This window comes from Osmia lignaria, chromosome 2, assembly GCF_051020975.1.
Source record: "Osmia lignaria lignaria isolate PbOS001 chromosome 2, iyOsmLign1, whole genome shotgun sequence".
Lineage (NCBI taxonomy): Eukaryota > Metazoa > Arthropoda > Insecta > Hymenoptera > Megachilidae > Osmia > Osmia lignaria.
In genome coordinates this window covers 2,589,433-2,603,881 of record NC_135033.1, presented here as the reverse complement: position 1 = coordinate 2,603,881, position 14,449 = coordinate 2,589,433, and the positions used below count along the sequence as shown (strand labels likewise).

Here is a 14,449-nt window from a genome sequence, read left to right as displayed (position 1 = left end):
TTGTTAAACTGAATTGATAATGATTAGATTAATTAATAATTAAAAATGTTCGGGAATAAGCTATATATGTGTAAATTGGTTCTCTTCAGGTTCAATATACGTTACAATCCCTATTTATAAACCCGTTGTTACATTAATTCTTAACGGAAATTAAATTATTGCTATGTATAAAAAGTTTTATAGACGGTTATATACAAAAGTTTGGATCCAGCACCCTAGATATAAGAAGCAGGAATTCCATTATTAATACGAAGCATGATTTAGAAACAAAATAATATAATTTTTGGCTGTGTTTCCGAATGGCCCCACCAAAATTGAGAATTCAGGTTCGGTATATAACCTAAATTGACTACAAGAAACCGATTAAAGTTAGTTTCAGAGCTGGATGTCTTACCGTTTTCGAGATATCGTGGTAAGGTTACGTTAGGTTAGATTAGGTTAGGTTCTGTGTGTGAGGAAGTCATCGCCCTGAAGGAGGTGACGCCGTCGGGGGAGGCCCCTCGAACTCTGCCCATCACCCCCAGCAGGATGACGGGGGAGCTTTGGCTCCGCCCTCAAGGAAGATGCAGTGGGGAGAGGCCGGAGCAGGGGAATAGGACGGGGGAGGGAGGGGCTTGGCCCTCTCCACCATCGTCGATAGGCGGCTCCAAGGTGGAGCCGCATCTGGGCGGGGCCCGAGAGGTGGCCGGCGTCGGCGGAGTTGGCATGCAGGGGGAGGGTCAAAGGTTAGACCCTCCCCCGAGATGGGGCGTAGAAACGCCATGGGTGGGAGGGTCCCGGCGTGTTCGTCAGTGGTCCCGGGGCCCTCCTTCAAGCCCAGTGCAGGCCACCGTGGGGGTTTTAGCAGGTGAGCCTGATGACTAGCTGTCTGTCACGACGCGTTGTTTCGCCAAATTAATTTTGAAACAATAGTTGAAAATTACGATTACGATGGTCTGATATTTCTTGGTCATGAACGTTGACCGAATAAAACGTATGACTCCGAAAAAAGTGCATAAGTGTCCGTCGCGTTCGAATGTCGCCGTTTTTAACGTCTCGATTTTTTCTCGTTTAGCGGAGAGACTACGTTGATTGGCTTTTTTCGAAAAGCTGACTCTACAATTATCATGTCCCCTGAGTACCGAGTCCACCCTTCCTTACGCCTATAGCGCGATTTTGTCCAGGAGAGGGTAGAGTGATACCTGAAGTACCGGAGGGCCCCGAAAGTTCGACAACGCCGGGGTTTTTCCATCCAGGTTGGCCTTCGAAGGCTCCGTACCGTTAGAGGACCGCTGTCGAATTACCCTTCGGAAAGACTCAATTTATGACGTGTTTTAGCCATTGAGACCGAAACGAAAATAAAACTCTAACTCCATTGTTAAAAAAAAGGAAACTACTATTTCCGGCAATATTACAAAGTTTACTATAAAATAGCTGTACCGTCGCAAAACCGTCATAAATTAACTTTCGAAATCATCGTACCGCGTGTTCCTCGGAACGGAACAATCGGTTTCTGGTAGTCAATTTAGGTCATATACCGAAGCTGAATTCTCACTTTTGGTGGGGTCATTCGGAAACTTATCCTGTTTTTTAATTATTAACTTTCATAGAATTTATTATATAATTAAGAAATATGAATAACATAAATATGAATTCAAATTTTCCTGCATAAACGTTTATACGTAAGTGGTGGGCAGCTACAGACTTATACATATATGCGGGGCCTTTTCCCTACATTGTTACTCTCTTCACGAGTGCCTATGGCTTACGGGGAAAGATGGAAGCCTGAGAAAGGGGTAATCTATGAATAGAGCTAGGAAACTGAGAAAGCCTACGGGTGGCGGTTAGGAATGCCTTTCTTTTCAGTCATCAGAAAGGAAATACAAATGTACTGTTATGTATTGTGCAAACCTCCCCCCCCCCCCCCCAAGGACTGCCTGGCCGTGTGGGACTCGTATGCTCACCAAAAAATCGTAGCAATACCATACTCATTAAAACCCTGTTCCTCGGGATATCTACTATACTCTATACCAGGGGTCGGCAAACTTTTGAGAGAGAAGAGCCAAATTGTCAAGGAAAACAGGATAACGAAGTTATCAAAGAGCCATATATATACATATGGATGTATATATATGTATACCCCCCCACCGGTGGCAGTCATAACCCAAAATGAAGAGCCATATGCTAAGGGCCACATGCAGCTCGCAATCGGCGGTCTGCCGATCCCTACTTTAGGTAATTAGTATATTTCTAGGCCAATGGTCGACAAACTCATTAGTTAACAGAGCCAAATGTCAAAAATACAACGATTGAGATTTCTATTCAGGGTCTAATTTCTTAAACTTAAGCTATATAGGTAGGTACTCTGTTTATTAACTTAATAAACTTTAGTTGAAGTTTTGAATCTTAAATTATAAGTACACTGAATAAAACTTGATATCATGCTTAATAATGATCTTATTTATTCATAGAAATTAAATTGTAAGTAAGGTATCCATAAAATTAAATTATGACAATGACTGACAGTGACAACACTTAATGTGAACAATGGCCTTGCATCTCCTTCGAAAGTTTGGGTAAGTTAGGTTTGTATGTTGTTGTTTTTAATTTTAGGCACGATTCCAGGTTCTCATCAGTAAGACGACTTCTTAATTTACTCTTGATGAGGTTCATGTTCGAGAAAGATTGTTCGCATGAATATGTAGAACCGAAAAGAGAAAGAACACCAAACGCAAGTTTTTTCAACTGATCAAATGAGTCAGGAATACTGTTCCAGGTGTTAAAAATTATCATATCTTCCTTCTCTAGGTCTCTCAAAGCAGACCACTTCTGCTGTCAACTAAGTTCACATTTGTTTTTCTCTAATATTTCCAAATCAGCACAAAGACGTTCAAATTTAGAGCTCCATAATTCTTTGTTTTTTAAATCCAGCTATTGCATTTCAAAGTTGCCAATGTCAACATCAAAGGGAGAAGAGTTTAATTCTGTTACAATAGCACTAAGAGGATTTTTAACAAAGGCTAACGTCGCTTTGCTGTTTCTGAATTCCTGAAACCTACTCAAAAAAGCCTCCCTCATATTTAAGATTGTTGTTTTGAAATAGCAAATATCAATATCAGAATTATTTTCTTGGTGATGTTTCCGCAGGCTTGGAAAATGAATCAAAGTTTCTCTTTCAAAATCTTGAGCATAAAGGGATAATTTGTTTTCGAATGAAATAACTTCTTCTAACATCGAAAAAATTGTATTTCCTTTCCCCTGTAGTTTACGATTAAGCTGATTTAGATGAAATGTAACGTCTACATTAAATACAGAACTTGATTTTTCTTGACTTTTTAGAAGTTTCTCAATTGCTTAAATACAGAACTTGATTTTTCTTGACTTTTTAGAAGTTCCTCAATTGCTTTGTTCCTTGCATCACCGACAGGATATTTAGTGATAAATGACTCGTGTTTAGTTATAAAGTGTCTCTCCAAATTTGACTTCTTATTATGCGCCAATTTTTCTTTACAAATAAGACAAGTCGGAAGGCCATTTAAGTTTTTAATAAACGCAAAAGTCTCGGTCCATTCAACTTGAAATCCACGGTTCCTGTCCTCCATTTTTATTTGCTTCCTCTTTGTAGCCATGTCAAATGGGTAGCACCTGTAGAATTTGCAACTTGCTTGAAAAATACAACCAACTTTATACTTCGAGTATGCAACTAGCACTGACAATTGTACGGAACGCTACAAAACCTTGCGTGAACTAACGCGATGTGTCCAGCCGGCGCTATCGAGTGTACCCTGAGTTGCATTGAACTTGTCGCAGTGAAGTTGGCTACAAATTCACTAACACATTCACGCTGCGTCGGTGAGACGATGGGCGAGATCGACTCACCGACGCGGTGTGAATGTGTTAGTGAATTTGTAGCCAACTTCACTGCGACAAGTTCAATGCAACTCATCGTCAGTGTACAATAAAATCTCTCTAGTTATCCGTAAGCTGAGAAACGAAAATGGACATGTAGGCAGGATAGACACGATTTTTCGAGCTTCGCGGCTGCTTTTAATCCCCGGCGACAAGTCGTAAAAGAGAAGAATAGCACGAGAGCAGTAGCAGACAATAAATTAACAACAGTTTAACTTTCTTATTTTCAGAATTTTCTGGATGCAAATTGTATTGCATATTGGTACAATTTTTCTGATTAAAATGAGACCAAATATGACAAAATTTGGACTATATGGACGAAAAAAAAAATTCGCACTGGATGTTCCGTTGTACATAAAATAAAGTAAATATGCTCCAAGTTATGTCGTGTTTGGTTTCATTTTGATCAGAAGAGTTTAGCCAAAATGTTTAAAGAATCCGTAGGTAAAAAGAGTTAATATTAAAAAAGTTACAGTGCTTTATTATGAACTACCAAACTCTACCTCTCATCAAAGATGCCGCGACGTGTGTCGCGTGACTGACTCGAAGAAACAAAACATAGGCGTCGAATAAGAAATACATAGGTGTAGGACAAAACCGACGAACACTGTCAGCAGGGAAACAAACGAAGAAGTAGAGAGATTTTACTGCGCGGCGCGATATTTGAAGCGCCAAGTGAGAGCTGACATAGATCTAAGACTCATGAATTCTAAAAAAAGTAATCCAGGCAAACATTCATGAGTTTGAAAAGTGTTGTCTATGACTTTCGATTGTAACAGCTCATTTATTTAGTTTTTTTTTCTTTTTTTTTGAAGCGTGACACGTTTGCGAAAGTGTGACCATGCAAATGTAATAAGCAATAAACGCGTTACACAATTTTACAGGAGAACGCCTCACGGTCGATTTAGCCGCATCACTATTAGTCATGAGAAACACTGTCATAGTTTCATCAAAGTGTCATTAACAATGAAGCAACTACAGACGTTGCTTTTTGTTCATTTTTTATGCTGCTTCATGTAAATTCTTGTAAATTCTCACTTGTAAATTTTGAAACAATTCAATCATTGTAGAGTTTAAAATCTGTCTGATATTTATTTGAAGCGGAGAACTAAAATTTTTGGAAAATTATAAAAATTGCATACTATGAACGAAATACAGGTTTGAAGGTGTTGAAAGTTTTGAAATATTATCAGCTCCCAAAAATGAAGACTACACTAAATCCAGATTCTAACAAAAAGAAGGGTGATTATTATCTGTCTGTCCGCCTGTTTTTTTCATGTTGGGCTACAATGTCATTCAAATAGTTCAAAATTATTTATACATATAATCATATGTAATATTGACAGATTATGATAGATATTGATAATTAATGTCTGTTCTATAACTTATGAAAATAGAGTCTTTTTTGATACGCAACATTTCTAATACAAATCTTTTGTATAAATTTATCCGAATGCTTAAAATTCTTATTAGGTATACAAATTGATTCGGTACCTTTAGTATTATGCTTTTTTAATTACTATTTTAGATTTGAAAATTTCCCGCGCTTCTGTGTATTTGAAAAGTGGCTCAAGAATATAATAACAATAACAATTTCTTCAATAATCAAAGTTACTGCGACTTCATCAAAATAAATCTTCAATGAACAAAAAAAGAAAAGATACAGAATTAATTTGTACACTTAATATATAATCTGATATTTTAAAATATATTAAACATATATTGTAATACCTAGATGAATATATTCTTTGAAGGTTAATAAAGTTTAATAATTTCAAGATAAATACATAAATATAAAATAGATATTTTCATGCAAGTACTCAAAATATAAATTTTATAATATTTTGAAATAATACAATTTTATTAATCATCAAGATGTCAAGGATACATGCACTCTAAGGTAATAGGATGTCACCTTGTCAACCACACCTCCAACCATCAATAGTTCTGGATAAATATCATCTTTTTGTTACCTTAAATCGAAAGACTCTTATCATAGAGTGTCCCTGATTGCTTCCGCACGGAAGCGTCAATTCAATGGACACATCTGTCACACCCATTTTCGCAACTTATATAGACAAGAACCTCGATGATTTTTTTGCCAGTCTTATAACATTCGTTCTAAGAATAAAATTACGATTTATTATTCGTCACGTAGTACACGGTATTAAATTTAACTCGCTTCGAAACTATTCTTGAGGACATGTATAGAACGTCAGTCAGAGTATTATTGATATTTCCTTTCATAAGTTTGACGTCCACGCGTCTGTTTCGACGACCAGAAGCTATAAATAGCGAGATCCATGACATTAATAACTCGAACGGTCATTTCGGACACCTTGAAGATTTTTTGTACGGTCTACCTGATGGCAAGACTGGAAGAAGAGTGGCAGAATGGCACGAGAATATGACTAGCAACCCGGAAGAGTTGGGCTCCTATGTAGAGGGTGACATTTTGTTTCCGATGGGAACCGGAAGGAATGGCTTAAGAGCGAGCTCCGCCACATGGCCCAATGGTGTTGTTCCTTATATTATTAGTCCATATTTTGGTGAGTTGTTTGCGTTATTTAAGATAAATCGCCATATTAATTTCAAAAATTGTATTAATTTGAAAAGGTTTCTCGATTCAAAGTTTAGTACTTTTAAACTCCGTGTCCTATGATATTGAGTCACCGTCGTGACGCAACTTACATTTCAAATATGTGAAAGGCTGGTATTTTTAATACACTCGAATTTTAAGTTTAATTCTAATTCTAATTTGCCCAGTCAAAGATCGTTGAATGCCATGCATGCATGATATTGAAATTTTCTTTATTTGTTTGAAAATACAAGCAATAACTAGATAACTCTGACGTATGCAACTTTTAAAAAAATCATAGGAAAATGGGTTAATTTCAAAAGACAAATTTATTAATTTATTAGTTTCACAAAATAAAATGGAGAGAAAAGCGAGGACGTCACAAACATTATATGCATTCTGAAATTTATCTTGGGATTTAAAGCTAAGAATAAATAAAGGTTATGCACTGAGTTATTTAAGATACACGTATTATATTATAAAATATGATTACACACACCTTTCCATATTTTCTTTCAACTAGAGACGTTCATCGATTTAAAAACTAAAAATATGAATAAATAAAATAGTATTATGTATTATATAATTTCTAGACAAAATTGACATAATAATCGTTATTACATCATCTTCATTGTCAGATTCCATCTTTGATACTACCATTCCAACAACTAGAACAACTGAACACTAACTTTAATAAGTGAATATTAATCAATTACAATTGAGAAATGTACTAAAAGTGGAGTTGAATAATTTGACTTCAAAACAGTTTAGCTAACTTCTTGCAATATAATGTACATACAGGTCCAGTCTAAGGAATTTTGTCACCCTGTGCAATAATATACAGTAAAACCTCCATAAGTCGTCACTCCGGATAAATCGTCATTTAAAAATTTACATGGTTTTTACTCTGCTTAAATCGTCAAAATTTCTCGGTCCCTTGAGTGACGACTTTTACTGTATTTTGCCCCCCCCCCCCCAGCTCCGAAAGAAAATTCTTACAATGACATTTTAATAAATTTTAAATAGTCGTATTTGTTAATAAAAAGTTAATGAAAAGTAGTAATCATAAACTACATATTTTGTAGAAACAGGGAAAGAGAGAGATGATTAAAAGGAAGAAAGAAAATAATTGTGATCCAGTAATGCACTAAAAATTTTCAAAAAATGTATTTAGATTGATAATATTATCCACAAAAATAATATATTGGAGGAAAATACTTCGAAGAAACAATTAAAAACAAATTTAGATTTATTTCATACTTTTTAAAATAATTTATTACATTTGAATTTTGTATAGCTTATATCAATTATACCGGCACAAAAAACTTGTCACCCCGTGCAAATGAACGTGTTGCACCATCGATTGTACCGGGCGTGTGGACATGTTATAGTATAAAAGAGTAAAAATATGTAAAATTTGTTGAATGGTCAAATTTTAATTCTCTAGACTCTAAATAGTTTAGGTTCTTTATCATCCCGTCTGGGTTATTTTATTATTCCTATATTTAAAAAGAGAAAGTTTATCAGTTTTCTGTTGAGTACCTCCAAAAGAAATCTATTGTATTCTATAATTTGAAAAACGATGTTTTAAAAGTATTTTTTATCTTACAATTAGTTAATTTAGTGTATATGCATATATAGAAATTGTAAGATTACCCAGCAAGAGACACTTTTTAGTCACTAAAATATGATAAAAGAAATACTCGTTTCAAAGGGTTAAACATTTTTGTACCAAAACTTTTCTTTCATTACTGCTATATTTTAAAAGAACCAGAAAGACCCCATCGCTATTTTTTTAAATGAAATGGTACATAAATAAAATCTTATTACAGAATTTTTAACATATATCCATCCTCTTCTCACACACTCTTATCAATATTTCAGTCAAGACTCACCTTTATCAGTTTCTTATCAGTTTTTACTCGTACAAGGTTGTCTTAATAAACTCTTAGGAGGCCAAGGTTGTTTCGATTGAATTGTTTAAGGTTATTTCAATGCTATTTGAAGAATTCAGGGTAACATGTATTATACTTTATACATTGTTTTCAGTGAATAATCTTATCATATAGGTTATTTTACGCCAAATTGTTCGCATTGGAGTATCTACTTAAGTGAGGGTCAGGGTGGGGCTGTCCTCACAAAATTTGGACTGGTCTCGTTCCAAAAATGTGGACCTTCGCCATTCTAAAATTTTAAGATTCCAAAATTCCAAAATTTTTAAATTTCATTATTTTAGATTTCCCACATTTCAAAATTCCAAAATTTCAGAATTTTAAAATTACATATCTTCAAAATTTCATAATACGCAAATTCCAAAATTTCAACTTTTCTAAATTCCAGAATTCCAAATTCTAAAATCATAAAAATTAAAAAATTAAAGATTTTTAGGACACTAAAATTAAAAATTTTCTGAGGTATCTGGCCTACGCTAGAGGAAAGTCGAAGTTACACCAATCCTTTTAACATCGATCTCCCACTAAATATAGATCTTAGGAGATTGCAATTTTTCTTTATTTTGATAAACACAGGCTACGCTTATAAATATCAATATAACCAACTATTTATTCACTTGAGTTAATCTTCATTTGATTTTAACTTAGAAAGATTGATCTATTGTAATATATCATCTTTTTTAGTTCGAGGAATTGATTTTAAAATGTTAAAACTTAAAACAAATTTTTCGTTTAAAACTAGAATGAATCTAGCCATGTACTATATATTCCTTGAACTTTTACCTATAAGAAAGTCCTTGAGAAATTGTTTATAATTCCAAGAATTGCAAAATCAATTTTTCAATTAAAAAGTATCAGTATAATAGGTCAAAATATCTAAATTAAACTAAAATGAAAAGATGAATTGCATCCCTCATATAATTTTTGACATAAAAATTCGCAAATATAGGTTATTTTCATAAAAATGGTAAAAATTGTAAAATTCAGTGATTTCTATTTTATCAACAAATTAAAACTCAACAGAATGATGACTTAAGCCCTTTTTTATTTCACGTACATTGCATCATATTTAATTACGAACAAAATCCTTGAGATTGATGAATAACGGACTTGGTGTGGAATGATCCGTATGCGTGCAGCAACATACAATTGCAGCGCCAATGCAATTAAGTATTATTGTTAAATTTAAACAATTTAATTTTTGTTTTTAGATTCATTTATTAAATTTGCTCCAATTTTATGAAATTAATTAAAATGGAAAAGAAAACATCTTTTGAGAATCATAGAGTTCATGTTCGTAGCTTTGAAGTATGATAAACAAAGTATCATTTTCATTTGGAAACGTTTTACAAGCACCGGGAAACGAGAGTTAATTATATGCCTGTGATGCAATTATCTCTCTTCCTTTATGTTGGAATGAACGAGTGTTGCAGGGAAGAATCAATTTGTGACGTTTTAATTAGATTCCACGTTTCTAGACGTATGTTGGTTGTTTTGAAATTGTTTAATTAAAAAAAGTCACAGAACCGTGAATATTTTACTGTCAACATGCAAATGTTTGTTCTCAAATATCAAATACAGTCGGTCAAAAAATCTTTCAGTACATGGCATTAAAATTTATTTAACGTTGTATGATTTTAACAGAGAAGGCAGTATATTATTATTTAATACCATGACTGAACAGAAGGTTTTACAACCTTTCTGAATCTCTATTCTGAATTCTAAGACTTTAAAATTCCGGAATTCTAAGATTCTATGGCTTTTAAATTCTGATATTTAAAAGGTTTAAAAACTCCGAAATTTTTAAATACAAAAGTTATAGAACTCAAAATTCAAAACCTTAAAAGTTCAAAAATTTAAAGGTTCCAAAATTGTAAAATTCCAAAACTCTGTAGTTCAAAAATTTTGAAATTCAATAGTTAGAAATGTTCTAAATGCAAACATTTAAAACTTAAAAAATCCCAAAATTGTAAAGTTTACAAATTTCAAAACTTCCAAGTGCTAAAATCCTAGAATTCCAAAATTCAAGTTTCAGAAGTACAAAGTTTAGGAGTTCTAAAATTTAAAAATTCAAAAGTTGCAAAATCCCAAAATACAAAATTTGTACAATTCCAAAACTTCAAAGTTTAAGAATCACAAAATTCAAAAGTTTCACAATTTATAAATTCAAATGTTCAAAAATCTGTAAATTTAATAATTCGTCAGATCGTTAGAAATAAATATTTGATCCAAAATGCAATAGTAACACTTCTGTCAAAGCAAAGGAACATGATCCACCTAGATCTTAATCTTAGCTACGCCAATGCAATTAGCCATCATTATTCCTACAGAAAGTTCACATAATAGAAAATGATCAAACAAGTCACGAATTGTTTTTGTAGACGCTGATCAACGGAAAGTGATCTACGAGGCAATGAACGATTACCATAAGTACACGTGCATTAGGTTCAAGCCATACCACGGCGTGGAGACCGATTACATCAGGATCACAGCTGGTAACAGTGGTTGTTGGAGCAGTGTGGGAAGAATTGGTAGCTGGCAAAACGTGAATCTTCAAGTTCCTGGCTGTGTAACAAGAAAAGGCACTGTGATCCACGAACTGATGCACGCTATAGGCTTTTTGCACGAACAGAGCAGATTCGAGAGAGATCAGTTCGTCTCTATCCAATGGAACAATATTCTAAATGGTGAGTTTCGCTGAGATTTAGCTTGAGTAATAGAATACTTCCATCAGATTTGAATTTTTGGTTCTTCTTCGAAATTACAGTACTGTGCGAATTTAAGTGAACTCGCGTGACTTTATTATTTATAAAATCAGTTTCAAGTTGAAATACAATGATTAGAAAAGGCACATGATGTTAAACCAAAGATTTTAATAGGCCTTGTAATAGACAACTTGTTTGCTATAAGCAAACTTAAGGCTATTCTACACAAAATGATCATACTTTATATTATTATACACAAATTTTTGAATTTTAAGAAATTTTATAGACTTGTAAAACTTGTCTGAAAAAGGTTAATCCAATTTGATGATTGCTTTTTAATCTTTAAAAATTCCCATTGATGCCCCAAAAAAGTGTTAGTTTACCAGATCAGTCCTCTTCTTTATAATTTTTGGACTCAATAAATTTTCAGATAAAATAAGGATTAGTTTCTACAATGATTTTTTTAAATGTTCATTTTTTAACTCAGTTAATTGCTCAGTGCCCTGGAGAGAGCCTTAATTCTAATTTAATCATGTATTTTCTATTTATTTTCATTTTCTAAATTTCACACTGTACCTTCAAAAATTATTTTTCCGACATATGAAACTCTTTCGTTTAAAAATGATACATTTAACTTTAGGTTAATGTCCTTGTATATATCTTGTAAGTTCGGGCCTCTAGTGATCTGGACTCCACTGTTCAAGGTATATTTCCTGCTTCCACTTAACGTTACAACATAAAAGAAATAATTGATATCTTTTTTAGGCCATGACAGCAATTTCCTGAAAGCTTCGAAACAAACTACAGATGACTTTGGCATTGCTTATGATTATAATAGCGTGATGCATTATTCGTCGTACGCATTTTCAAAAAATGGAAAACCGACTATAATACCCAGAGTAAGTATTTTAATTTACCATACTTTATAAAATTTCTTGCAAATTATCTGGTGCAAAAAGTGCACTTACTACAAAATAATAAGTCACAAACATACACTACCGTTCAAAAATTTCGTAACATCTATTACAATGTAATACTAAATTATACTGTAAATAATAATATGTATTACTTAAAATTAGAGAAAAATAACACATTTATGCACATATTATTGTGCTAATCAGGATCGTATTTACCCCTAGATCAAATAGGCACGTGCCTAGGGCCCGGTGAAAAGAAGGGTCCCCATAGAGGTATTTGTCATTACTGCATGAAATAAATAAATCTGCTGGCTTTAACTTTGAAATTTAATTGAAAAATATACATAAGAAGGGCCCAGATTTTTGTTTGTATGCCTAGGCCCCAAAAAGTACTAGATGCGGCCTTGATCACCCTTGATATTAATGTTATTTAGTTGTATCATATCCTTCATGTTTTTAGTATATGATTAAATTTTTGCATTGTGCGTTTAAACTTACGAATGGTAGTGCATATTATTTATAAATATTGACAGAGTTGCACTAAACTATTATTTTATTAATGTTGTCCAATAATATGTGAAATTAACTTATAAACTAACATTATAAATGAAATGATTATTGAAAGAAAGTAACATGGACATGTGTGCCACACCGCTCTTTATCGCCATGACAGAGTAACCAACCAACCAAAAAAAAAGAAAAAGGGTGGCCAACTTCATAATAATACATGGCCTATAGGGATCTCGTGCCACAGCTGTGCTCGTGCCAACAAATATAAATCTGTTATTTTGACGATTTTTGGTATATTTCGATATATGTATACTCGCGATCAAGTCACGCTTCCCTAGTTAAAATGGTGATGCCTTCGATTCTCGCCCTTCTCCTTAGGTATTCCCAAAGAGTATGACGATGCAGTGGAGCGTTCCATCTGCTATACAGATCTGTGACCTCCCATTACATTTCCATATATACGAACATTAACACGGAAGAATTTGAATTGATATTTATGTTATTATTCATAATTCTCAGGAATATACCAAATGTTATAGTATTTAATAATTAGAAATTATATTATTTTTGTTATTGTCTAAATTATTTTTAATATTAATATCGTCAAAATTAAGATTTTAAGAATTCTTACGCTCTTTATATCGAAGATTGATTGATATCGAGTGTACTGCATAGAACATAAAAATTAAAATTATTTCTTCAAAAGTCAACGTATATTTCGACAAAATCACTTTAATAATACCATTTAAAATTTATTATTTTGGCAAGTTTAGTTTTTCTGAATGTTAAGAAACGAAGTATTTTCATTGTTATGTTGATTGAAAATTGTGAGAGGTGCAAAGATATCAGAATATTAAAAATAATTTCATATCGATCGTATTTTTCAATGTTTCAGACGTCAAATGATTATTTCAGCGAAGTTGATAAATATTTTCAGGATAACGTTAGGATCAAACTGGGTCAACGTGAAGGTTTTAGCAAGGGAGACATTCAGAAAATCAGGAGAATGTATAAATGCAACCGCTATGGTTGATTTCACCTCCGATTTCAATTAATCCTTGAAATTCTGCTACTTGAGACACTTAAAACCATCGAAATGTAAATAACATTTTTCTTTTTTTCTTTCTTACAATATTACTGATTCAACAATTTTTTAAAATGTCATTTGCACTCCTTTGGTTCTAAGTGTTTTATTTATGATCAATAGATTTTTTCAAAAGTTCATCTGAACTGATTTATTAAAACCATCACGATAATAATAAGCTGAACATGTATTAAAAATTTGAAAAATTTTAATTAATAGATTTTGATTTTAATATTTCTTACAAAAGATTGTTGGAAGAAATTAATTTCAATTTATGAATTTTTAGAAATATATTGTGCTTTAATATATCAAATAATTTGTAAGTTATGATTCCGGTTAGAAAGGTCGTGGCCTACAGATGGGAAATACTTTGAAGTGATAAAAGATTTATTAGAATGTGTAATGATAATACAATGCAATTACTGCGTATTAGGAACATTGTCGAAGCTACTAAACTCTGCACAAAAAGTCTGTGTGGGCAACCCTAGAAATGTTGGGTCAGCTAAGCAGTGCTGCCTCCCTTCCTTCCAGATCCGAGCCGCTGATCGCTATTGGTTGATCCTCTACATTTCCAATATTAAAAAATGGCTCCACATTATAACAATGAATGGTTAATCTAGTCCTAGGTATTATAATTTATCGTTTTATATCAGAATGTAAGAACGAAATAAAGGATTATCTGTTTTATTATTTATAACTGGATATATTTCATCGTGAAATATTCTATTTATTTTTGTGTCCGTTTTCTTTACATTACATCCAGATAGTTACAAATCATTAATTAAATTTTATTAGGATCAAAATAACATAATAAT

The 14,449-nt window shown here is 33.0% G+C and overlaps 1 protein-coding gene across 1 annotated transcript; it reads left to right on the top strand.

Annotated features, from left to right (window-relative positions):
- Positions 1-6,083: 6,083 nt before the first annotated feature.
- LOC117605820 (zinc metalloproteinase nas-13-like) lies at positions 6,084-13,808 on the top strand. Its single transcript, XM_034327553.2, has 4 exons — positions 6,084-6,437; positions 10,800-11,105; positions 11,889-12,022; positions 13,446-13,808. Exons 1-4 carry the CDS (start codon positions 6,092-6,094, stop codon positions 13,581-13,583), a joined length of 924 nt encoding a protein of 307 aa, XP_034183444.1. The 5' UTR covers positions 6,084-6,091; the 3' UTR covers positions 13,584-13,808.
- The last annotated feature ends 641 nt before the right edge of the window (positions 13,809-14,449 follow it).